General features: G+C 39.2%; 1 protein-coding gene across 1 annotated transcript in view; it reads left to right on the top strand.

Annotated features, from left to right (window-relative positions):
* The window catches only part of LOC129773330 (uncharacterized), a 92951-nt gene extending 67749 nt beyond the window's left edge, over nt 1–25202 (top strand). Inside the window, exons 9-17 of the mRNA XM_055776931.1 lie at nt 20551–20560; nt 20621–20790; nt 20851–21123; nt 21198–21282; nt 23477–23615; nt 23677–23807; nt 23874–24052; nt 24112–24287; nt 24354–25202. Coding sequence (XP_055632906.1) covers nt 20551–20560; nt 20621–20790; nt 20851–21123; nt 21198–21282; nt 23477–23615; nt 23677–23807; nt 23874–24052; nt 24112–24287; nt 24354–24595 — 1405 coding nt within the window. The 3' untranslated portion in view covers nt 24596–25202. The remainder of the gene's footprint in view (nt 1–20550; nt 20561–20620; nt 20791–20850; nt 21124–21197; nt 21283–23476; nt 23616–23676; nt 23808–23873; nt 24053–24111; nt 24288–24353) is intronic.
* The last annotated feature ends 262 nt before the right edge of the window (nt 25203–25464 follow it).

The following is a 25464-nucleotide window of genomic DNA, read 5'->3' as shown; positions in this document are numbered from 1 at the left end:
TCAACAAATATTTGTCCAATTCACGTGAGTGGAAAGTCATTTCTATTTACAAGCTGTTATCCAAAAGACATTATTCCACCGCTAAAGTGATTTTCCTCGCAGGCAAGATGTTGGTTATTGTCACCATTGTCAGTCAGCTATGGAAAAGTGTCTGGGAGTGCTCTTACAGTGGGTGTCTAAAATTATCTCCCGGTGGGGGTGGTGTTGCACCACCCCCATGTCTGTGCAGGGGGTGGCAAGCGATGTAACGATATTTGCATTCTGTCTGCGGCACATTTATGAATCGTTGGACTCAATTTATTAGCAGAGATTTTCTTGTAGGAAGAAAGCAAATATTACTCTTATGATGCCTTATTTAATGAAACTCAATAGCGTTTTAATGTATTTTTTCTCCGGCAATTGAGCAAGGCACATATCTTTGAGACAGTAGACAATACAATTTTCATAGTAATAATTATGAAAATATTAGTTGTCTGAAAAGTTTGAGTCGATTTTACGAAACATTATATTTTAATAGATAGAAACACATTTATTCAAGTAAGTATACGGTTGTGTCCCATTTTCCCGAAACACGTTTAACCGAAGCACATTCACTCGAATGTAACAAATACCCGAATGCGACAAATACCCGAATGGACATCCACTCGAATGCTACGTTTACCCGAATGTAACAAATACCCGAATGTAACAAATACCCGAATGGACATTTACTTGAATGGAATGTTTACCCGAATGAAGAAGCAAAATCCGACAAATCAAATTATGAGTTTGATCGATTCGCCTGTTACGAAGTTACGAAGTAAGATGAGAAGATGTAATGAGGAAATTCGAAAAAAATGTTGAAGACTTTGCTGTGTCATTTTTCGAAATTAGTGTAAGCACAATTGACATGCCTTCTTCTTTCCTTTCCATATTGCTCTTTAAGACCAAGAGATCATTCAGAAATGAGCATAGGTTATGGAATAATCCAAAAACTAAGCAGATTACTTTAACAGAAAAAAATTAAATGAAAATGTGAAAAGAATAGATAAGAAAAAAATGGTACTTACGTATTTACCACCGCAGCGCAGTTATTATATTTCATTCGATTGGTATGTCTCAATTCAAGAACATTCAATAGAAAGTACTTCTGATTATTTTTCGAGTTATGGCCTTTTTTATGATGCGCTGTATAATCTAGTACGGACATAGCAATTACCTTCAAACGTGTTTATTTGGAAACTAGTTTTTTTTAAGCTGTCGTACACGATGTCTCAAGTTTTATTGAACCGATTTAATTGCATGAATACAATCTTTATACATCTCTATATCGCATGAACAATAAAAAAAATCCTATTATTTCCTATTAATTCTACCAAAACTTGTCTTTATATTATAAATTAATTTTCAGACACAATTTTCGCTCAAGATTAAGGGTTCACTTGCAAATAACATGTTTCTCCGTTATGTGGAATACATGTTTGATGCAGAAAAGTAGATTTTCATTCATAATTTATTTCCAAAGCGTGTTATTCCATCTGAGAATTTATTGCCATTTCCGCTGTGATATGGTGAATATAACTCGTGACCACTTATTTTTTTAATGGCAAAACTTACAAAACTGGTTCTCCTAAATTTACGACCACTAATTTGACAAGCTGGGATCCAATGTTTATGAAAATTATCAGGTGGTTTTTGGTGAGTTTAAGATCATTGTTCACCGATTTTTTCTCTGTGTTCAAAAAGATCGAGAAGATCGAAAATGTAAGATCGATTTCGCGATTTTTTGGAGTACAAAAGATCGATCCAAAAATCGTAAATCGGAGAGGAAATGATCGAAAATGAATGATCTAAATATCGATTCAGGATTGCCCAATCCTAGTTAAAATACACCACAATGAGTTTCATTTTATTCTACATTTTATCATTTTTAATTCTTCAGGGGCGTCAATTCTGATTGAAGGTGATTGCAAATGGTCTGAATGCCAGTCTAGTTTTGAGTCTTGAAGTTTTCAGAATGACCAACAGCGTTTTGGGGTCTTTCGAAGCTGGAGGGCGTGAATTAGGATTGGGCGATCTTAGATCGATATTTAGAAGATCGTTTTTTTTTGTATTTCGATTTCCGTTTTTTTATAGATTGTTTGTACTTGAAAAAATTGCGAAAAATTTTTCGATGATTTTTTTTTTGTAAATTTCTCTAGAAAAAAAAATATTTTCTACAAAGTTGTTACATATAATAGAGCGCTTATTTTTAAGTTGTCCAACATAGGGTGACTGAAATTTTCGATGTAATAAAACATCTTACTTTCTTATCTTTATTGATAGTCGTAAAAATAGTTCGACAATTTTTGACATACAGAGTAGGGAGGTGTGTCAAACCATCAAAGAAACATTTCTCGTACCAAAAAAACCCTCACATGTCGAGTTTGGCTCCATTTTTATTAAAAAATATTCAACTTGCAAATAGAAAGGATTTTTTTTCGTAATAATTAATTGTAGTCGTTTTTTATTGTTTCCATTATTTTGGACCAGAGTTCGCTATATTCTATTATGTTTTTTCTTGAAAGATGAGGATTTTTTACATAACAGATCTCTATATCAGAGAGTTTTTTTTCGTTTTTGAGATATGATTTTTCAAGGAGATCTGATAGATAATTTTTTCCTTTTATTCACACCTAAAAAAACAAAGAAATATTGAATTTTCGTGTTCGCATCTCATTTTTTGTGTTTAATTGCGTTATTCGCGATTATTGTTATACGCGGTGACCTTGCCAGGCTATTCCGCGGATAATCAAGCTTATCGGCTTCAATTTAATATGTCGGTCCTCCAAATCGGTTCAGTAGTTCGAATGTTATGAATTTTTGCAAAAAAGTAATTTTTGGATAAAAGGGGAAAAATGATTTTTCAAACCACCAGTTAGCCTTGAAAACGGAAAAAAGCCTCTCTGATATCGAGATCTGCAAAAAACTCCTCAGCTTTCGAGAAAAAAAAATATATATAAAGCCCTCTAGTCCAAAGCCGTAAAAATAATAAAAAACGACTACAGGTAAACTTCGATATAACGTACATTTCACTTTCAAAATTGTACGTTGTATCGAATTGTAAGTTATATCGAAGCATAATTTAGTACTCATAAACGTAGTCTATAATACATTATTGTGTTGCTGTTTTAGTGAAGTTAATGAATAACTTCAATCAGAAGACGAAGCCAGCCTTTCTCATGATGTTTTCCTTCGTACTGTTTATTAAAACTTGATTCATTTAGAATCCGAAATCACAAAACCAGCTGTATTTCTGGATTTATTGAAGGTACAAAACTTGTTTTAGCATCACACTACAGGTAATTCATTGTTCTATCAGAAAAAAAATATTGAAAAAAAATTTCCTTTACACTTTGGGAATGTGTACGTTATATCGAGGTAAAATGTACGTTATATCGAGTGACGTTATATCGAGGGTACGTTATAACGAGGGTTCGTTATATCGAAGTTTCCCTGTACAATCAAAAATTACAAAAATGAAATCCATTTTTTTGCGAGTTCAATATTTTTTAAAATAAAAGTCTATTGGCTTCAATTTAATATGTCGATCATCTAAATCGTTTCAATGGTTCAAAAGTTATGAATTTTTGAAAAAAGTCAATTTTGGACATTTTCTCACTACTTTCAATGCATAATACTTAATTGTAGTACACAGTTGTTGTTTAAAGGGTGTGTCACATCAAATTGCATCACAGAAAAAACGCTGTAGAAATTCGCCCAGTAGACCGATCCTTTTGAAAATTTTAGACAGTAAAATAAAAACTATTAAACAACTTTTGGCATTTTCTTTTATTCATACTTCGAGCCCAAGCCCGTATGCTCGCACCTTCCTCTTTACCTCGTCCATAAGGTTCTGTACAACGTCAGGTTGTAGTTTTTTTTTAACAGAAATCCATTTTCTCTTGAAGTCCGCCTCCGATTTGACAACTTTTGGGTTCTTCCGGAGGGCCTGCTTCATAATCGCCCAATATTTCTCTATTGGGCGAAGCTCCGGCGCGTTGGGCGGGTTCATTTCCTTTGGCACGAAGGTGACCCCGTTGGCTTCGTACCACTTCAACACGTCCTTTGAATAGTGGCACGAAGCGAGATCCGGTCAGAAGATGGTCGGGCCCTCGTGCTGCTTCAATAGTGGTAGTAAGCGCTTCTGTAGGCACTCCTTAAAGTAAACCTGCCCGTTTACCGTGCCGGTCATCACGAAGGGGGCGCTCCGCTTTCCGCAAGAGCAGATCGCTTGCCACACCATGTACTTTTTGGCAAACTTGGATGGTTTCTGCTTGCGAATCTCCTACGAAACGCTGAATTTGTCCTCTGCGGAGAAGAACAACAGGCCCGGCAGCTGACGAAAGTCCGCTTTGACGTAGGTTTCGTCGTCCATTACCAGGCAATGCGGCTTCGTCAGCATGTCGGTGTACAGCTTCCGGGCTCGCGTCTTCCCCACCATGTTTGCCTTTCGTCGCGGTTAGGAGCCTTCTGAACCTTGTATGTACGCAGGCCCACCCGCTGCTTGGTCCGCTGGACGAATGAACTTGACAAATTCAGCTTTTTGGCGACATCCCGGACCGAACTTCTCGGATCACGTCTAAACTGCTTAACTACGCGCTTGTGATCTTTTTCACTGACGGAGCATCCATATTTGCCGTTCTTCACCTTCCGGTCGATGGTTAGGTTCTCGAAGTATCGTTTTAGTACTCTGCTGACCGTGGATTGGACGATTCCCAGCATCTTACCGATGTCCCGAGGTGACAACTCCGGATTCTCGAAATGAGTGTACAGGATTAATTCACGACGCTCTTTTTCGTTCGTCGACATTTTTCCAAATTTACGAAAAATTGACAGTGAAGCATGGTCAACGTGATCTATACACTCTTATCTGATTATAAGCGAAAGCTGAAGATATAACTCCTAAAAATTAAATTTCTACAGCGTTTTTTCCGTGATGCAATTTGATGTGACACACCCTTTAATATTTCATCTAACACATGTATGTACACATCAAACTTCAATGAATTATTAAACAATAACTATTTGTACAGGGAAACTTCGATATAACGTACCCTCGTTATAACGTACCCTCGATATAACGTCACTCGATATAACGTACATTTTACCTCGATATAACGTACACATTTCCAAAATGTAAAGGAATTTTTTTTTCAATATTTTTTTTCTGATAGAACAATGAAATATCTGTATTGTAATGCTAAAACAAGTTTTGTACCTTCAATCAATCCCGAAATACAGCTGGTTTTGTAATTCCGGATTCTAAACGAATCAAGTTTTAATCAACAGTACGAAGGGAAACATCATGAGAAAAGCTGGCTTCGTCTTCTGATTGAAGTTATTCGTTAACTTTACTAAAACAGCAAAACAATAATGTATTATAGACTACGTTTGTGAGTACTTTAATATGCTTCGATATAACGTACAATTCGATACAACGTTGCCAATATTCCAGTTTAAACTGGATTCTTCCAGTTTTTTCCTCGATCCACTCAAACAGTTAAATCCTCAAATCTTCCAGTTTTTTTTAATATGTGTGCTTCGGCTTTACCAATTTCATGTAGAATGAATTCACAATGCATGAGTAGTATCTCTCCCTCACCCTTCCTATTTCTCTAGACCAATTTCCTTTTTTGACATTTTGTATTTACCTTGGATCGATGTTCCAATTATGCATCGCGCGTACGCTTTATAGAAATTTAATCAGAGTAGACGTTATCCTATGTAACCGTGAGAACTCCTCTAAAACCTAAATATTCCCTGCGGAACATATCAATCGTGCGTACTCTATATCGAACTTCAACCGCGACGACGGAGAGTGATCTTTCTTTACGTAATAGCGATGTATAACAGCTATGACAATCGTTCTCCTTTGGACCCTCTGCTCAGGTTCTCAATAGTTTCAAATTCTTTTTGGGACATGCTACTATAGAGATACGTCATTCGCAGACGGATTTGTTTTATTCCACATTATCCATGAAAACGCTAAACAAATGTCAAAATTCGAGTTAGAAGGAAAAGAACAGAGGATTTAGGTTAGGTTTAATGCGGTGATCTATCCGTGTCCCCATGCACCTCAATTAATCACATAGTCGAGCAATAAATAGGAGATTTTTCAGGTTTTATCCAAATAAAACCATACTTCTAATGTTTCTAGAAGAAAAAATGTTCAAATATTGTTTCATAGTAATTTGATCTGTTCGAATGGTTAATTAATGTTTTTTTCGCTATTATATAAACCAAATATAAATATTGGGTTGGGGAAAAATAAATGTCGTATATTGTCAATATATGGTAACACTTAAACATATCTTGTGTTGTACTTATCGCATCGGGTCATACTATCCGGCTATTTAAAGACGACAATCTGTGCCACAAGTGTCGTTTTGACAGTGTTGTGATTGTCCTTTTCAGTCTCAAGTTATAGTGGGTCAAAGATGGATTCCACCAAGCAAGAAATTCACCATATTTTATGTTTTTACTACCTGCGAGGTAAAACTGCAACGAAGGCGGCCGAAAAAATTCGGGTAGTTTATGGACCCGATACTGTAACGATTCGCACAGCACAGCGTTGGTTTGATCGATTTCGTTCTGGTGTAGTGGCTGTCGAAGATACACCCCGTACTGGTAGGCCAATCGTCGTGGAAACCGATAAAATCGTTGAAATCATCCAAGTAGACCGGCATGTGAGCACTCGCTCGATTGGCCAGGAACTGGGTATAAACCAAAAAACCGTTTGGAACCATTTGCAGAAGATTGGATTCCAAAAAAAGCAGGATGTATCGGTGCCACACGAGTTGATGCAAAAAAATCTTTTAGACCGAATCAACGCCTGCGATGCACTGCTGAAACGGAACGAACTCGACCCATTTTTGAAGAAGATGGTGACTGGTGATGAAAAGTGGATCACGTACGACAACCTAAAGCGAAAAAAGTCGTGTTCGAAGCGCAGTGAGCCGGCCCAAACCATCGCCAAGCCCGGATAGACGGCCAGTAAGGTTTGGCTGTGTATTTGGTGGGATTTGAAGGGAATCATCCACTATGAGCTGCTCAACTATGGCCAGACCCTCAACTCGGTTCTCTACTGTGAGCAGCTTGACCGTTTGAAGCAGGCGATTGACCAGAAGCGGCCAGAAATGATCAATAGGAATGGTGTTATTTTCCACCAGGACAACGCTCGACCTCACACATCTTTGATTTCACCGAGGAAGTCAACTGACAATTATGCACCTCGCGTGATACTGTTCTATTTCTGTTCACGGTCGGTTACGAATATTTCTGATTCAATTGATCCACCCGGGTGGAAGCTGTGCAATCATCGAAGTTCGATATCAAAGTCCGAAACAGAATTGATGGTTTGTTTTCGATGGTCAGTTAGCCAATTGTTCGAGGGGGGCTCCCTTACGATGTTGGGCTTTATTTTTCTTAGTCAGTTAGTTGAAATCATATGTTTTGAACACAGCTCGGATCATCACGGAACAAGACGCCTTTAACTACATGCGGTGACATACGTTATTGGTTTAATTTAGTTTGCCGCGAACGCGCGGTGAAAATTCTCTGCTGCATACAGTGCATTGCAGGCCGCGCTCCTCAACGGATGCCAACAGGGATTCGCGATCAATTTTCCTGGCGACAAGATCTCCGACTCTTCAAATTTTTGCAATCACAGCCAGATGGTTCCAACCGATGGTGCAGTGCGGAAGTGAGAAGTGATTTACTCTGGAAGCAATTTTCGGTATCAAGTGGAACCGATTTGCACAAATATTTTTCGTGCGACGAAGTGCAATGGTACTTTCCGCGTGGGATGCTTAATATATTAGTGTAACTTTTGCGTATTTGCTTTTTGCCTCGTGTAAAATAGTGAACATAAACAAGGAATACACTTCGTGAAAGTGTACAGTTTAAATTCAATCTTTTTTGGCTGACGTTTTTATTGTGATAAATGGTTTGGATAGAACTCTGCAGGTAGGTTAATTGAGAAGCAGACAATTGAATGCGGTGGCCTCTGTTGATTGCCAGAATATAGGTGTAAGTCATTGAGTGGATTGGAATGTTATTTTTACTTCGATACTGTGTTACATCGATTGAGATTTTATGAATATTTGTGTGATTGACTTTATAGAATCTACTATTCTTTTAATTATTGCTCAATTGATTAGATTGTGAAATCATGCACTCCATATTAAAATATAAGGGCAGACGAACATTCGATATAGACAGAAGGTTGTCAGTGTAGATGAAAGTCATCATTCTACGAAAAATAGACTTATTTGGATGGCACTAGTTAAATTTGACGTGGAGATTTATTAAGTTTCGTATACTTATTTTTGAATTTAGGAGTTCTACAACTTCGTGCTTAAACTTATGTAAGCCGAGCCTGTTCAAATAAACGATTTATATGTAAAAAAAAACTTCGTGCTTCACATCGAGAGTTGGAAAGTTCGTCGGATTGTAACTACACGTTCCATCCATCGCATTCATCTAGTCTTGACGACTTACAGTTTGCTCCGAATTAGGGAAGTCGGAAAGTTGCAACCAATCGCGCTAATACTTCCTATAATTGATTGAAACTCCCCTTTTCGGCCTTCCTGAGCTGTAAACGATTTTTCTGATGTGTTCCGAACAGATTTCTAGCTGCAAACAAAAAACTTCCTTTTCATCGTTATTCGTGCTTCATGAATGTGCTGTGTGTGATGTTGTTGATGTTGAAGATGGTGGAGACTTTCAGATTGCACCTACTGCATCAATTATGGATGCTTCAATCGATCACTTTCAAGATTGAATCTCGTTAAAGTACTCCCAATTGAGGCTAGGAATACCGGGACACTTTGAGAAAATCAGTAAAAATAGTAAAGCAGTAAAAATTAAAATAAAACAGGTGTTAAAATAAAAATAACGGGTGTCAGTTTTTTTTGACTTGATACAATATCAGCTAATTTTTTGTGATTACTGAACTGAGGGAACTCTGATTCGTGCAATCAATGGTTAGTGCATAATATTCACATTATATGTTTTGAGATGCTTTAAAGATATGATGAAAACAAAAAAAAAACTAATTTATATAGTTTTCATTGCACACAATTTATTCTTCGAAATTATTTTTGGAAGATTACATCTTTTAAATATTTCCAACGTAAAATCTTGGTTCCAGGAGCTGTAGGAGAAGTAATACCTTGTTTTTGAAACAAACGGAAATCCTTTGCAAAATCCCGTTGTAAGCGGTTTGATTATTTCTTTAAGCGGCCCATAAACGTTCAATATTATTGAGCAATATGGGTTGCCCAATATTTTGACGGTGACCCTTAGACGGTCAATATTATTGTACAATAATTTGGCTTGTATAAAAGATTGTACCGTGTGGAGGCGATATTGAAGGTTGTGAAAAATGTTGCACAATCACGAGCACAGACGTACAACCACATTGTGCAAACAGTCCCTGCCGGAATTTCATGAAGTCAACATGTTGAGTGAAGATTTCTGCTGCGTGATAACTGCCGTGGCCGCTAGACGTAAAAAAGGAACGACAAATTACTCAATGAATTGAGAGTAATTGAACCAAATTATTTTCACAACTTTGTGCGAATGGACGGAGAATTATTTGATGAACTCCTCGGTTACTCCTGAAATCGGTAAAAGGAACACTATCAAATACAATCAATAATTACAGAAACAAAATCCAATTTATTTGCAATATTTGTAATATTTAATAAGACTAGTTAATTGGCTTCAATTTGATACATCGATCATCTGAATCGGTCCAGTAGTTCAAAAGTTATGATTTTTATAAAAAAGTCATTTTTGGAAAAAAGGGGAAAAAGTTCATTTTTCAGACCACCCTATAATTGAAATAGGCACCCTAATAAAAAAAAATAGAAAAGTACGGGTCTAATGTTTTGCTATAAAAAACAAAACTACCACTTTTGGCGAAAATCCGAGAGCCGCTATATCGGTCTGGCATGGAACAGCTGATATAATATGAACATTCAAATAATCATGGATGTAGTAAGAACAGGAAATGTTGGGGTAGGAGTGTTGAAATTGTTGCAAAGAATGAATACAAACTTATCACGCTTATCACTAAGCCTTTGAATTTGCTTGGATAGTCCATTGATTTATTGGATTCTCAAAATATGTCTAATTATCATCTTCATATGTTACAATATTATAGCAGAATAGATTTAATAAAACTTGTTTAGCAAATGATTATTTGATTCGGTTTAAAAACAAATTCATGAGTAACGAGTGTCAATGAAAATGATCATCTAAAATTTACGAGTGGAGCTTATTCAATATTGTCGCAAAGTTACCAAGTTTTGAGTCTTCCGAAACCCGTAAAATCACCCAAGTGCATGGAATCTTTTTGAAAAAAAAAATGATTGCGAAATGTCTTCAAATTGCATGAAACGTAGAGATCTACTGTCATCTCGGTTTTTGTTGTCATCTAAATCCCAAAATTTGATTTTTGATAATATCCCTTGGGTTATTGAACGGTTTTCAAAAAAAAAAACTGAATCAGCATTCTACATGATTTGACAATGGAATCAGCATGTACCTCGCCCCATGCCTCGGCCACCCAATACATAGCATCCCTAATGTTGATTCACTTAACCATGTCATAGAACTCTCCTTGGCATCCAAGAAGCTCACGCATAAGCTTTTGCTTGAAGTTGGTCTAGACCATTTGAATAATACTTTGGTCCATGAGCTGTAACAAGGCGATGAAAATTTTTTCTCGGTATTATCCCTCCGCACCCCTCCGCACAGAGGGTAAAACACTGCAATATACAAATAAATAAGTGCAAATCATATTTTTTTACGTTTACCAAGAAATTTTCTTTCCAATTTTTTTATGATTCGATTATCCGGAGTGAAAAAAAATCAACATTCCGGATAATCGAGTCCGACTTGTATTTCAAAACATTCTCAAAAACTCACCATTATAATAGAAAATTTTTTTAAATATATTTTCATATCATTGAAAATTTACCTCGAAGGCTATTCCGGTGACCTTTTTTGCAATTGACATAAACTTGGTTACAGTCGTTTATATACTTGTTGCACCAGCACCATTATTCCACATCTCATAACTACATCAATATATCTTAGGCACCGCATGGAAACAACAACAATGACAATACTTGCAAGTATCAAATATCATGCTACATGTTATTTAATATTGCCACAGTGAAATCGCACCTTTAGACATCGTTCGATCAACGTAAACCAAGCGCAAAAAAAAGCGTTCGTCATAGCATGCATACAGAGCCATACATTGGTGACTTGAAGCTACTAAAATATAAACACTTCTCATCATTTTGCGCTATTCTCAGAAGAAACGCTTCTGTTAATATTAACGGCCTCGAAAAAAATTGCAGTACTTTATCATGCTCAAGATGAGCGCAGCTGTCATTCTTAGTGGAGAAAGTTTCACTACTGGCAAGCGAAACCAAATCACATACAAAATTCCAGAACGACACTTACTTTCTGATAATCTCAACAACCTCAAAAAGAGTAGAATTGCTTCATTGTGATCAAGATTAGTGCAAATACAATCCTAATTGAAGGCAGTTTTGCGTCCCAATCGCAACCCAAATAACTTATAACATTCCAGCACGACATTCAAGATGTTTGGTATTCCACAAATAATTTTTTGGTGCACAACTTCAACGCCTGTTTCGCCATAGCATCAGTTCAATGCATTGATGCAATGTCAAAGGCACCAACGAAGCCTTTATGATGACGGAAAACAGACAATATTAACTCCTTGGAAAAAGACTGAATATTTGCCTCAGCAGAGATTCATTACTAATACCCTAGCGCAAATATTTCCCTCCCGCTATCTCCCCTCCTTGTTTATATTTATCATTACGGCTGCATAATTTGCACCACCAAACAATCGTCACTCATAGCATCAAAAAATTAGGCGAATGTTGCATCGTGACAGAGCCAATGCACACGGGAGCAGATACAAATGGGGTTTCAGCGTAGCGAAGATGCACCATTTTTACGTATGGGTTATGAAGCACGCACGTATGTACACAAATATCCATATATCGTTGGCTTGAAGCAACTAAATATACACACACTGTTAATATTGCCGGTCTAGATTAGCTTAGCTGTCATTCTTGGTGGAGAGCGTTTTACTACCGTCATGCGAAACCAACTCACAGGCAAAATTCCAGAACATTTATTTCCTTAGTGAGCCGACGATAGCCTAGTTTGATGATTCCCCACACAATTGTGTAGCTCTAAACATTAACACATTGAGCCCCGCGTCGGTCCCTATGGGCCGGGGTTGAGCTTTGTGGTAAGAAAGCGCTGATTGACTAGGACTGACAGTTACAAAATAAGAAAATAAAAATATTATATATGAGGTTTATTTTCGGGTGTATTAAAGAATGCAACTACTATGTAGTCGAATTTTTGACTATTTTCCATTTATACAATAAGTATCTTTGGGCGCTGGGACCGACAATAGCGTTGTGAAAATGCTCTTGATTCGGGCTGAATGGAAAGCGCAGCAAGAAAAATTTGGGGCTTAACGTGTTAATGCAATGGTGTCAGCTTGATGATTGCAACGCCAGAGACATCAGAGAATGAATAATTTGGTCGCGTCCGGACGCCATTTAACATTATTGCTCACGTCCACGCGTCCACAGCTCAATCCGAAACGAAGACATGTTTGCCTTCCTTCCTTCCTTTATTTGTTTATAAAATAGACTTTAACCCATTCGCTACGAGCGTCGTATTTAGACGACATGAGAGTGATACTGCACATCGATCTCACCAGCGCGGTGTGCATACTTTTCGGCGCAGTGATCCGTACAGCGGTAGCACTCCGGCGGAGCACACTGCCGTATTGAAAAGGTTAAACTTCTTCAGCTCATTCAGCTCTAGCTTTCAAAAAGGCCATTAGAAAACTCTACTCTTTCCTCATATTACTCCTCCAACTCCATTGCCTTGAGAAAGGCATTCGTTCCCTCGCTGTCCAGCTCGTCCAGCAACGGTGTTGTCCAGTCGGTGTCTTCACGAAGAATGAAAAAAAGTTTGAATTAATTTTTTTTTTGAATTAAATTTGAAATATATTTTGTTCATTTTGTTTGGTTTACAATTTTATTTGTTGTTTTTAAGTGATACAAGAATAATCTTTTTCAACCTTTACTATCCTAACTATACATTTTTGATGTTTGTTTTTTCTTTTGTTGTTCTCTATTCTACTTTGGTACTGGAATACCATTATTGGTTTTTAATTTGATAACCTACTTAACCTAAACTAACCTAAAGTTTATAAATTTGGAAAATTTGAATTTTTTTTCAGATTATTAACGCTCGGATGAACGGGTATTCCGAGATTGTGGCATTCGCGATAAATTCTTCAACTGAGGTATTAATACGTTCTTCGATTGTTTTGCATCCAGCAGTGCGATGCAGCTCGGCTATCCTCGTGTCCAAAGGGGCATCTAAGATCGTTCTTAGCAGGCGATTTTGGACCACTTGCAGCTTCCTTTTGTGAGTCGCAGCACACTGGCGCAATAATCGATTTGAACATAGCCAGTTTGTTCCGTTGAGATAATCTGGATCGTCGGCATATCAACGGATACAGCGATTTTAGCAATGCGATGCATCTGACCTTGAGCTTGTCGGTGTGGGAGCGGTACAGTTGTTTGTTGTCGATTGTGACGCCAAGATACGTGACTTCATTCAGCCATTCGACGGGCCGACCGTTTACAGTTATGAAGCAGCCTGCAGTCGGGAGCAGCTTTGGAGATGGTCTGTGCCTGAAGAGAATCGCTTGGCTTTTCGATTCGTTTACTTTTATCTTCCAACTGGTCAGGTACGAGACGTAAGTGGAAACGCCTCGCTGCAGCCTCGACCGGTAGTCCTTGGGGAGGCGACTGTTGGCGATGATAACGCTGTCATCCGCATAAAGTGCCAGGCTGCAGGCTGCAGGAAGCGGCGGAATGTCAGAGGTGTATAGGTCCCAGGAGACTGCCTTGTGGTACACCTGCTGGAATCACTTTTAGGTCCGAGGAGACACCTGCAAGATGTACTCTAAATGAACGGTTGGATAAATAATTTCTTACCATCCGAATGAGATAGTCTGGGAAGTTAGCCAGCGCCAATTTGTGAACAAGTCCGTTGTGCCAGACGTTGTCGAATGCCTTTTCCACATCAAGGAAAACCATGGCTGTGTTGTTCGAGAGAGATTTGTTTCGCTGTATAATGTTACCCACGCGAACCAGTTGATGAACGGTTGAGTGGCCTTTCCGGAAGCCAAATTGTTCCGGTGCGATAATATTGTTTTCCTCGATGTGTGGCAACAGACGCTGGAGTATCAGTCGCTCGAATAGTTTGCTGATTGACGATAGTAACGTGATGGGCCTGTAGCTCGAAGGATCTGTTGGATTGAAAAAAGGATCTGTTGGTTGAAAAAAAGTTTGCCCCAGTGAGCACTATTTATACTCTAGGCAAATATTCCCCTTCTTTCTTCTTCTTTTCCTTTGTTCACGGAGACTTTAATAGTGAATTCGTTTCTAAAACTGAGTCAGTGCCAAACTGACTCTGTAATAAAAAAACGTTTTCAGTTTCACGAATGCGTTGGTTTGTTGGTGTACGTTATATAGTCTGATTTGTTTATATTTACGACGGCAAATGTACAGTGACGACGTCTGGTGGTGATATTAGTGCTTGGGAGGTAAATTGTTCTCCATCAGATCAGAAGGGCCAAGTGCAGTGTAAACATATAAAAGTATGAATGAAAATTTGTACTTCATATTGTTCGATTACCTAACACATGTAGTTCTGACACTCACTTAACCATTTATCGATGCATTTCCTGTTTGTTCCACAAATAATTACTATTATAATATAAAATCATCATTAGACACAGTTTTCGTTCAATATGTTTCTGCGATATCGGAAAAATCCTCTTATTTAATCACATAAAATAAATATTCGATACGTTAAAGTAAATTTTCATTCATAATTTTGATTTTGACATTTATTCCACCTGAATATCCATCATTATTTTCACCTCCCAATGAAAGCACACGTAGCTTAATGCCGTCTACTCGAATATACTCTTCAAAATCAGAATCCGAATTGGATTACGCTTCCAATAATACAAAAGCAAAAGCAGCAGGTTTTCCATTTTCATAGTCTTTATTTTTAGATTTTCCAAAATAATATTCGGAACTTGACAGTTCAGTATAGTTGTATTGGTGAACCCGAGTGCCAACCCGTGAAACATCTCAGTGCGAAACTAACAGTTTTCGGGGCGAACTAGTGCGACACTGAGTGCGAAACTGAGTGAATAAAAAAACGTTTTGACAGCAGTTAGTGCGGCACTGGGGTTGAAACTGAACAAAAACGAATTCGCTATAAATCCTACGATTTCCCCTTCGTCGCTCGTCGATAAGTTGCTCGTTATCGACGGCGCGGATAGAAAAGCTCCCAAATCAGCAGAACAAATGTATGGGAAAATGGAAACGCTTATAGTTTTTATGATTTTTTACCATTTACACACCAGGAATAGTAATATATAACATATTAAACAAATCTTAGGGAATTTCCGATTCATTTGGTTTGTAAATCTCCAAAATCCGTTCGGGGCAAAAATAGTTTTTAACGTTAAGTATATTTCATATAAACGTTACCTGTTTTCTGATTTGGCACCCTTAATGGAAGAAGCAGTTCTACGTCAAAAGAGGTCTCAAAATGCATTGACCTTTAACCTTGTCGCGATACGATGGAAACCCATGTTAACGAACACAATGTCTTGAAGAAATCCGTAAGCTATTTCATATATTTAAATCCACCACCTACGCCCTGAATTAGTATTTTCAGTCATTGGCCAACATTTATTTCACTTATTCTTATTATGTCTAGTTTTAAGTAGGTTTACGACGTGTTAAATTCGACTGACAGAAGAGCATTTCTAAAGTGTTCGATATACCGGTGAAGCAAGTATATCACTGCCAGAGAACATTCACGATAATTTTACCAAAATCGGTTGATGGGGTTCTTACCTGGTACATTCACACAGGTAACAGAACCTCTTCGTCAGTCGTTAGCAAGCCGGTCAACTTCCACGTTCTCTAAGATACCGGTGTGACCCGGAATACTACGAAGAGTAAAGTGTTTACCTCTCAGTTCCTCTCTATTTTTTGGGAATTATGGTATGTTTCATCCTCTACAGCTGTAAGAAAATTTTCCAAATTCGTACAAGCTACGACGTTATCAGCATCAGGCATTAGCATTAGCATAAGGCACGCTACTGCGAATTCAATGACGAGGATCACATATTTTAACTAATGGGGTTCGAATAGGACTGCTATAGAAAGCAATTCTGGTAACTCAAGTTCCATTGTTATATGCAAGATCCACCATTTCGACATATTTGATCGCAGTAGATTTGAGAGTATGATATCGTGTACTAGTCTAGGTACTTTCCAAATCTTGTAAAAATTGAAAAGAGTGTTTCGGGGACTGGTTTTAAGCCTTTCGTAGATCGTTTTGAGATCGTTTAGGTGATCTATTATCTTCCTCTTGACCAATTTCACTTGAATCTTGAAGTTCAGGTTATTTTCGATTCATAGAGGTATTTTTCGAGTAAAACCTAGTCCTTTTATCGATAGAGAAAAGCTCTCTTTTGATATCGGCAATCCTACTTCATCTGGTCATTGCGAGACACTTTTGACAAAGGCTATAGAAATCATACCTATCTGTATGTGAGCTGGCACCTGCTCTGAAATCCATTTAATTGTTATTGTGATGTGAGATGAGGATGGTCACGCTTACACGCCAATGCATTATGCTCTTTTCTCCTAATTTCATTTATTTTCTGCAGTCGGCCTGAACGAAGCTGCATTGTTTGGTGAAAGTAGCTGATCTATTATCGAATGCTCACGAATGCCGATATCGACCGATGATTTCAATTGTCGGGATTTGGGAGGGGGGTATGATTTGAACTGGGTATATCCAAGAAGGAATTGATTCCTCCTTTGAGCGTTAATAATTCCTTTCCGGGTATGATAGTCACTTTATTCGAAAGATGAAATGTCTAAGCGTTATATGCTTGTTACTTATTGATTGCTTAGCCAGCGTTAGTCCTACATTCTTGCGGTTATATCACAGATATAACCCACTTCTAAGGTTTTCGCTACAAAGACAATACTCCACTGCTACTTTAGAAGTTCTGTCGGACACAAAATTGGCCAAGTATGCGATTATACTTCCCGGAAAATCCCATTTCCTTGTCAAAATATAACCCCGCCATTCCTAATCGTAGTGTTTGGAATACCTAAGAGGCAACAAGCCCCAGATGCCATACAGCTGTGTATCGTCATGGTCCCATACCCACTGCCACAAAATGTTTACTTCTTGGACATTGGGAAAGGTCCGATGAGTCCACACTTTGCGGATGGTAACACTCATCTTTAATTACGATAATACATCCCATGAAGAGATTGGATCTTATTCACAACATTGTTCCTCCAACAAATCCGGTCCATAGCTGTAGTACTCCAGCTCCGGGCCACAACGATTCTTACCAAGTCCTGCTCCACTTGGTCCAATTACTCCGCTCGCTGTACTCACTTGCTACACATGCTACACTTCGTACGGGGTCGGAGTTTGTTGGACCTTTGGAATTTTGTGAGTCCACAGGTAGGTAGACAAATTCGTCGCCCACCTCGAGCTTGTCAACGTCGATCACAACACTACTACCGAAATAAATTCTGTTACGATCAACCCCTATGATCGGAGGATCCGAGACAAAATTTTATAGGCATCATGCAGGATCGTAATTGAACGGTAATTCTCAAAATCCAGTTTGTCACAATTTTTTATAGACGGGGAAGTTTATCCTTTCTTTCCACTCCTCCGGTAGTTGTTCTGTGTTCCAAATCCTAACTATCCCCCGATCCACATACTGTATAAAATTTTTCGGTTCTCCTTGATGACAACCGTTGCGAGGTCATAATTAACAGCTGTTTTGTAATTTTTCAGCTGATTGATGCCTTCTTCAACTTCACTTTCCGTATGAGGTGCTACGGCGTCGTTGTTCACTGCACCGATGCAGTCCTCTTCAAAGTCATCTTGGTCTCTGTTTGCGCACTGTTCATGTGTTCGTCGAAGTGCTTCTTCCCCCACCACTCACCTATACTTCGATGAAAATCTGTGTTAGCAAGCAGGCAGGCAGGCAATTGGAAGGTACTTCAACATAAGAAATAGTTATAACACGTTTCCTTCAAAATGTTCACATCCAAAGCTCATCCCGTCGCAATCTATGAGTACCTCTTCAAAGAGGGAGTACTGGTGGCCCAGTAAAATTTTTATGCCCCCAATCATCCAGAGCTGGAGTCACTAAGACGATGGAGTCGCTGAAGTCGCAAAACTTTGATTTCATCCTGCGTCACAGCTACAGATAGCTTAAGAATGAGGGCATCGACTATTGCTGATCGTAGCTGCATCTGAACCTGCAAATTGTCGCACTGACTGACTCATTGATTCGTTCGCGCTGGACAGGCTAGACTTCGCTCCGGAGATGAACTTAAAAGTGGAGAGGCCCGACAGGCATATCGTCGTACCTAGGAGGCTGGTGACCCGGCTTCACAGCCTGTTGATCGATAGGCAATAAAAACGAATTTCTCTCGGTCGAGAAGGGCGATGTTGCTACAGAAACTGGAGATGTTGAATTCCGTGGAGGATTCGGTCGTGAAACGAAGTCACAGTAAAATATAAGAACACTTAAAGTAAATAAAAAGCCGGACTGTTCACGCCAATAGACTGCCGTTCAACGCGTAGTTATCCCATGTTGATTGCGTAGAATAACCATCAGAGACAGACAATTTTGGCAAAAATGAACGATTGGAATTTCACTAGTGCAAAAAGGATCATCTCTAATAATGATACCGCTCGCTAACTCAATATATACCTGGATAGTCCTACTCCTAAGTGTATTGATTATACCATTACTTTTAAGATGATAGCTTTGTCAAATGGAATAGATGTAAGAACGTGGAATCACATACTGGCCGATTCTATAGCGTCTCGATTCTTAAAGCAGCCAGCTCCGTCGATTTGCTGCGGCTTCCTGATCATGCTCACTGCTGAATTATCATCAGAAGTAGACCATTTGAACTTACTGGTACACATAGGAAAGGCCATAGTCGGGTCAATCGCAGTTGTTTGAACCGATATAGGGTCTACTCTGGAGTGAGCTTCATCATTTAAGGTGGCAAGGTTATTGGCTAGTTTTACCACTACTAAACCATTACGGTATGATGTTATGGATCTTCAACGGAAATCTTGCACGTTGCCGCCGTTCCTCGTAGTTCATTTCTTCATATCCGCTGTAGGTTCTCTTGTCTTCTTGGATGGCATTAATGTTCCAAAAAAAACTTTTGCCGTCTCCACGTGGAACGAGAAAAGTGTCACCTATATCTGGGTGACGGGGCGTTCAAAGTGTTAATTGAGATTTCCTATGCCATGAAGGATGGAGGAAAGCAGAAGTTTGATACAGAACCTAATTTTTGCTCTTAGGTATTCATTTTTGCATCAATTCTAACCGATATTTCCTAGTGGCTAATGGTGTCATTTCTAATGGAATGATACAAGTGAATGACATATGAATGTTAGAGTACTTCAAGAAGAAGATGGCTCAAACACGTCATCTTCCATGTCACATTTGACGGGAGGTATTCAGCGAAGATTTTGTACTGTATTTCCTCATGGATTAATAAAGTTATGAAACTTAGTGTATACCGCTATTTTTGGTCCATGATCAGATCGTATTTGAATGCATCACTGCTGATCGCGCGAAGTGTTGACGGATGCTAATATCTCTTTCGTCGAAGATAAAAATACCCCACAGCTGCTGCCGGATGCAACCGGAACGTTCCGCTGATCCTGACAAATTGGCATCGGTTGCCAAATACTTATTCTGCTGTCAGTCAGGCGCACAATTGTAACACGATCAATTTGTTCTCTCGTAGCGAACCACGTTATGGCGAAGAACAGTTTGTTTGCGTGCTCAAAATCGGTCTCTTTGTCAACCTGTTGTGGTATATGCGTTCACAAGTGGTACATCTCAATTGAAACAGATTAAAATAAATTGCTCACACGGTGACCTATATAGCAGACTTTTCAATTTGTTCGATTCGGGGTTGGAGGGTGTGTCCGAAGCTTCGTTTCGTAATAAAATTAGCCTGGCAATGACTGTGTCACCTCTGGTTTAGTCGTCTTAAATTAGACAAATTTGGAGATCATGGTTCAAAGGTAGTTGATTCCGGTTCAGTTTCTCGAATCGATCCGGTTCGAGTTACAACCTAGCACGTGCACACTATTGGTCAGAAACGTTATTCGTTTCGGACGGCGAGTCACAACCAATTCAATGTTGTTTGCCGACCAATGGAATTTCCGTACGTGATCTTCGCCTGTCTAATTGTACACTGATTGTAACCGTTTTTATTGGACTCAATTGAGGAATTTCATCGGGTCTCCGTCACTATCTTGATTTATTGTCAGTCACACTAAGGTAGTTTCGCTAACCAGTCGAATATTTTTCTATTTCGTTCTCCGAATCAACAGATCATAGAACCAGACCAGACCCATCATCATCATCATCAAGATGGGCTCCCCGAAAAAGGATGTCAACTTGGACATGCAGTTACTCAGCAAGACATCTTTCCCGGCACGGAATGGTGACATGATAGTGGATGAGGACTATGATCCCCATCTCCACCGAAATCGACCGGTCCCAACGACGTAAGTGACGTTCGAGAATCATACTGCAAACGCTATTTTTAAATTCAAAATTAATTGCAGCAATTTTGAAACTCTAGTGCATCTGCTGAAAGGATCTCTCGGAACCGGTATCCTCGCTATGCCTCAGGCATTCTACAATGCTGGATATATCTCCGGTTTCATCAACACTATCCTGATCGGGATACTGTGTACGTACTGTTTACACGTGCTCGTCCAGGCGCAATATGTTCTCTGTAAAAGGCATCGCGTTCCCATACTGACCTATCCTATTTCGATGAAAATGGCCCTGGAGGAGGGGCCCCAGTGTCTGAGATGGTCCTCGCGTTACGCTATGTGAGTTGGAAGTTAGGAATTGTTGCTGATCGTACGTTAATTATGGCGTGTTTTGTTTAATTTATTCTTCGCAGAGCGATTGTGGACGGATTCATGATAGTCTATCAACTAGGCATATGCTGTGTGTATATAGTGTTCGTGGCCTCAAATATCAAGCAGGTAGGTTTATGAAAATAAGGATTGTCATTTATTGCTTTGGTCATCATTGAATCGTTTTAACGCTGGTAATAATGGTTATTCAAATATTTTTAACATTGAACAGCGACTGCAATGCATAAGATGAGAGAAGTTGTATAAATGTATTCTTATACTGTGCGTCTCCAATATATTATCGGACAATTTAATTCAAACTGATTGTAATATATCAGTAGTAATCCAATTTTTCCGTGTTGATTCGAAAACATTCTTCCTTTCGGTGATCTTTTTATAAACGCAGTCCCATCAAAATTTGTAATCCAGATTTATATAGTTTCGCATTCAAGATGATACCCCCGATTTTTTAATCAATAGTTTTCTCGGTTCCAGAGATTCAGCCTGTTTGGTGCTTTATTTTGGGTGCTTTGCCTTCTGCTATTTATTCTTTGAACTGCTGTTGTTTTTTTTCATTATTCTCCAGCATAATATGCACGAAAATGTATGAAAATTCATTGATTTCTTTACCTGCGATTATTAAAATTATACTTCAAGGATTTGAGGATACAAACTATGATTTAATCCACCTAAAAGTATCTAAAGCTTGATCTGCAGAGCATTCGAAGACTATTTAGGTTATCCTTATGTGGCTAAAAACCAAAAACCAATGAGAACAACTTACGAAAATAATCTACAGATGATTATTGAACGTGAAAAAGTTTTTAAATTTAACTCTGGCAGGCTACCATTTACACCAGCAGCTTCGGTATGCGCTGAAGTCGGGGAACCTCCGTTTGACATCCTCGTGGACGCAGTGATGGTCTCCAGAACAGCATGCTTCCTCGCCTCGGACGTGAGGAGATGCACCTAAATGTCCTCATAAACGAAATCTTACAGCAGGTGACACACTCCAACCTTCCACTGACAGTTAATCATCTTTGGTTTGGGACCAATGACCAGAGGATGCCGGTGGTCCAAGTGGAAAATACTATTAGGAACAACTTCCGAGCTGGGACGGTTGGTTTGAAGCAAACCTTTATCGAACTTGTCTACGCAATTACGCAACTACGAGATCAGATACACGAACAGATCCAAAGAGATGCAAGGAGCTAGTTTCGCGGTAAGCGCTCACAATTACTCTCCAAACTCCAAAATCGGTGGCATCTACCAGGCATTCTCGGCTGATGTTACCGGAACCTTTAAGGTTTCCACTATCCCGTCAACCAAACCAAATTTGATAATAACCAACTCCGCTAGCGCCATCAATGCCGTCAGCGTTGCTGGGTCTAGTAACCCATGAAACAAGGAGATATCTGTTTCCGGATACAGTTCTGTTGTGGGTCCTCGGACATTTCGGCATAGCCGGCAATGAATCGCTGGATCGTGGACGACCTGAAATTATGGATAACCAACATCTGACTTTCTTTTTTGGGCGGAAAAATAGTCCGCTGAAGCGAGGTTGTTTTTGCGATCTGTGCGAGATTCGCAATTCGGTCGAACATATCGTTTGAGTTTGTCTGAAATACGAGAACCTCCGGAACTTTTACGGGATCAACGGATGCTTTTGTGACAACCTTGATGAAAACTGATGCACCACTTCCTTTTTCTAAAAGATGCCGTTTTGTATTTTGAAATTTGAATAAGAAATTGTGATCCTTGTTTCTTCCAAACTGCGATAAGGGAAACAAGAATTGTCGGCATCTTCGAACGGAACGGATTCCACATCATTGGCCAGGGGTTTTGGCAATCGGACATTCGCACGATAGCAAAAACCAGAATGGTAACAATATTTTGCGACGCAATAGTGGTACTTTAAGTGTTGCTAAAGCTGGATCGACCGACGATATGACAGCCTTCTACGTTACCCCGTTTACTTCTGACCGGAAAGAATGTGACGTTAAGCATTCATGAGATTGCGAATGTGGATTCTTCATTGATCAAAGTCACCAAGCTTGTTCCTCGTTGGACGAATCTAGATGACCTCTCATTCGTCTCGTTCAAAGTGACAGTCATTAAACTGGCGGGGATCCACTCAGTTGGGTAACCTCCAGGTTTTCGCGAGTGAAATACTGCATGTCCAGCAACAGAGCTAATGGTGAAACCTAAAGACAGAGTATTTTGCTGCATCCATTTACTTCAATTTAGTAAAGGAACATTTTTTCCAACAAAACTCTATTCAAATGAATCCAATCAAACCTATTATCAATTCATTTTATTTCAGATTGTGGATCTATACTACCCGATGGATGTCAAAATTCATTGCTTAATCCTACTGATACCACTGATGGGCATCAACATGATTCGAAACCTAAAGCTGCTAGCTCCATTCTCCACGTTTGCTAACATCATTACATTTGTCGGTAAGTCTTCTATATATCAGATTATATTTTCCTGAAGTTTTATTCGTTTGTCTCTTTACAGGCATTGGAATTATCATGTACTACGTCCTGGATGATCTGCCTTCTCTTTCGGAACGTGAAATGATCGCCGATATTGGCCGGTTCCCGCTGTTCTTCGGCACCACTTTGTTCGCGATAGAGGCAGTCGGAGTGGTACGTTGTGGTCTTATCGATCATCCACTAGCCACTGGTTATCTAACCGTTAGTGTTCCGTTGTAGATTATAGCCCTGGAGAACAACATGAAAACGCCGAAGTCTTTTGGTGGTTGGTGTGGCGTGCTGAACAGTGGCATGGTGGTCATCATAGCCCTTTACGCCGGAGTGGGCTTCTTGGGCTACCAGAAATACGGTGCCGACTCGGAGGGAAGCATAACGCTGAATCTGCCCCAAAATGAAATGTATGTGACGACTCGCTATGATGCAACACTGAGCTCATATTCATGTTCGTTCATTCCAGACTGTCTCGAAGCGTTCGCGTCCTGTTCGCCATCGCCATATTTATTTCATATGGACTGCAGTGCTATGTTCCGGTGGACATCATTTGGAATACTTATCTAATTGAGAAATTTAGAGATTCGAACAAAAAACTGGTTTACGAGATGCTAGTGCGCATTGTTGTCGTCATCATCACTTGTTAGTATCGCACGTTGGATTAACGGTTCATTGTATAAATTAAATAATACCGATCTTTGCTTCCAGTCCTACTGGCGGTCGCCATTCCACGGCTCGGCCTCTTCATTTCCCTGTTCGGAGCGCTCTGTTTATCGGCATTGGGTATCGCATTCCCCGCAATCATGGACATCTGCGTCCGATGGCCCGGGAAGCTGGGCCCAGGAAAATTGATCCTCTGGAAGGATATCATCCTGATTCTGTTGGGTATTGTTGGTCTGGTGTCGGGAACATATACCAGTGTTCGTGATATTGTCTACAGTTTTAAGTGAGCTTTTTTTTGCTCACGTCACATTTTTCTACACCCTTTTTTTCATTTGATACGACAAACACTTACGCAATACATAGAATTCTACTATATCCAGAGCAAAACAATACTCGATAGAGAATCGATAGACTGCTCAGGCGAGACCACCGTAACAAAGCCGCACCAAAAAGCCTTTGCTTAAACGAATGTAATCAAGCGTATGGGTTCTCATAGAAAGTAATCGTCGAACAATATGTTGGAAATGACTTTGGAAGCAACATAGGTATGCTTACAATCCACAACAAAAAAGCTCATGCTAATGCACACTCAACACTCAACTGTTGACCGACATATCATTCTTAGTAATATTTTAGATCAATCATGTTTGAGAGCAGTGTTCAAAATTTATATATTAATTAGTTAATTGCACTTTGTGAAATCTACCGAAATTATTGATATGTATATGTTTACAAATTCATTGTTCCGGACAAGCGAAGTTTTTGCGTTTTAGTTAAAACCATCATAATTCTGTTACATTTTAATTGATAATTGTTACTGAAATCGTATTATTATTATTTTAATATATCAAAATCATCGCTCAATGCGCTAGCAAAAACGGATACCTTCAACAAGGCTATTGGACGATATTATTTATAATGAAAGAATTCCAATTTTCAAGTACACAATCTCAATATTTCTGACGTGATTTATGTCAGTATCAAAAGTCCCCCTCAATAACCAGCCACTTTACCTCAACCCCTGATCTCGTCTTTCTCATCTGTTGTCACCACTCCCACTCAACCTTCGCCTTCGTCTTCCTCCCTCATTGTCCCCACTCCACGTGTCAAGGTCTATTCGGAAAATGCACCTGGAACTGTCCCGTGGATTGTTTTC

The sequence above is a fragment of the Toxorhynchites rutilus genome, chromosome 3 (assembly GCF_029784135.1).
Source record: "Toxorhynchites rutilus septentrionalis strain SRP chromosome 3, ASM2978413v1, whole genome shotgun sequence".
In the NCBI taxonomy this organism is placed as follows: Eukaryota; Metazoa; Arthropoda; class Insecta; order Diptera; family Culicidae; genus Toxorhynchites; species Toxorhynchites rutilus.
Note: the sequence above shows the minus strand (reverse complement) of the source record. Positions and strands in the feature narration are given on the sequence as shown.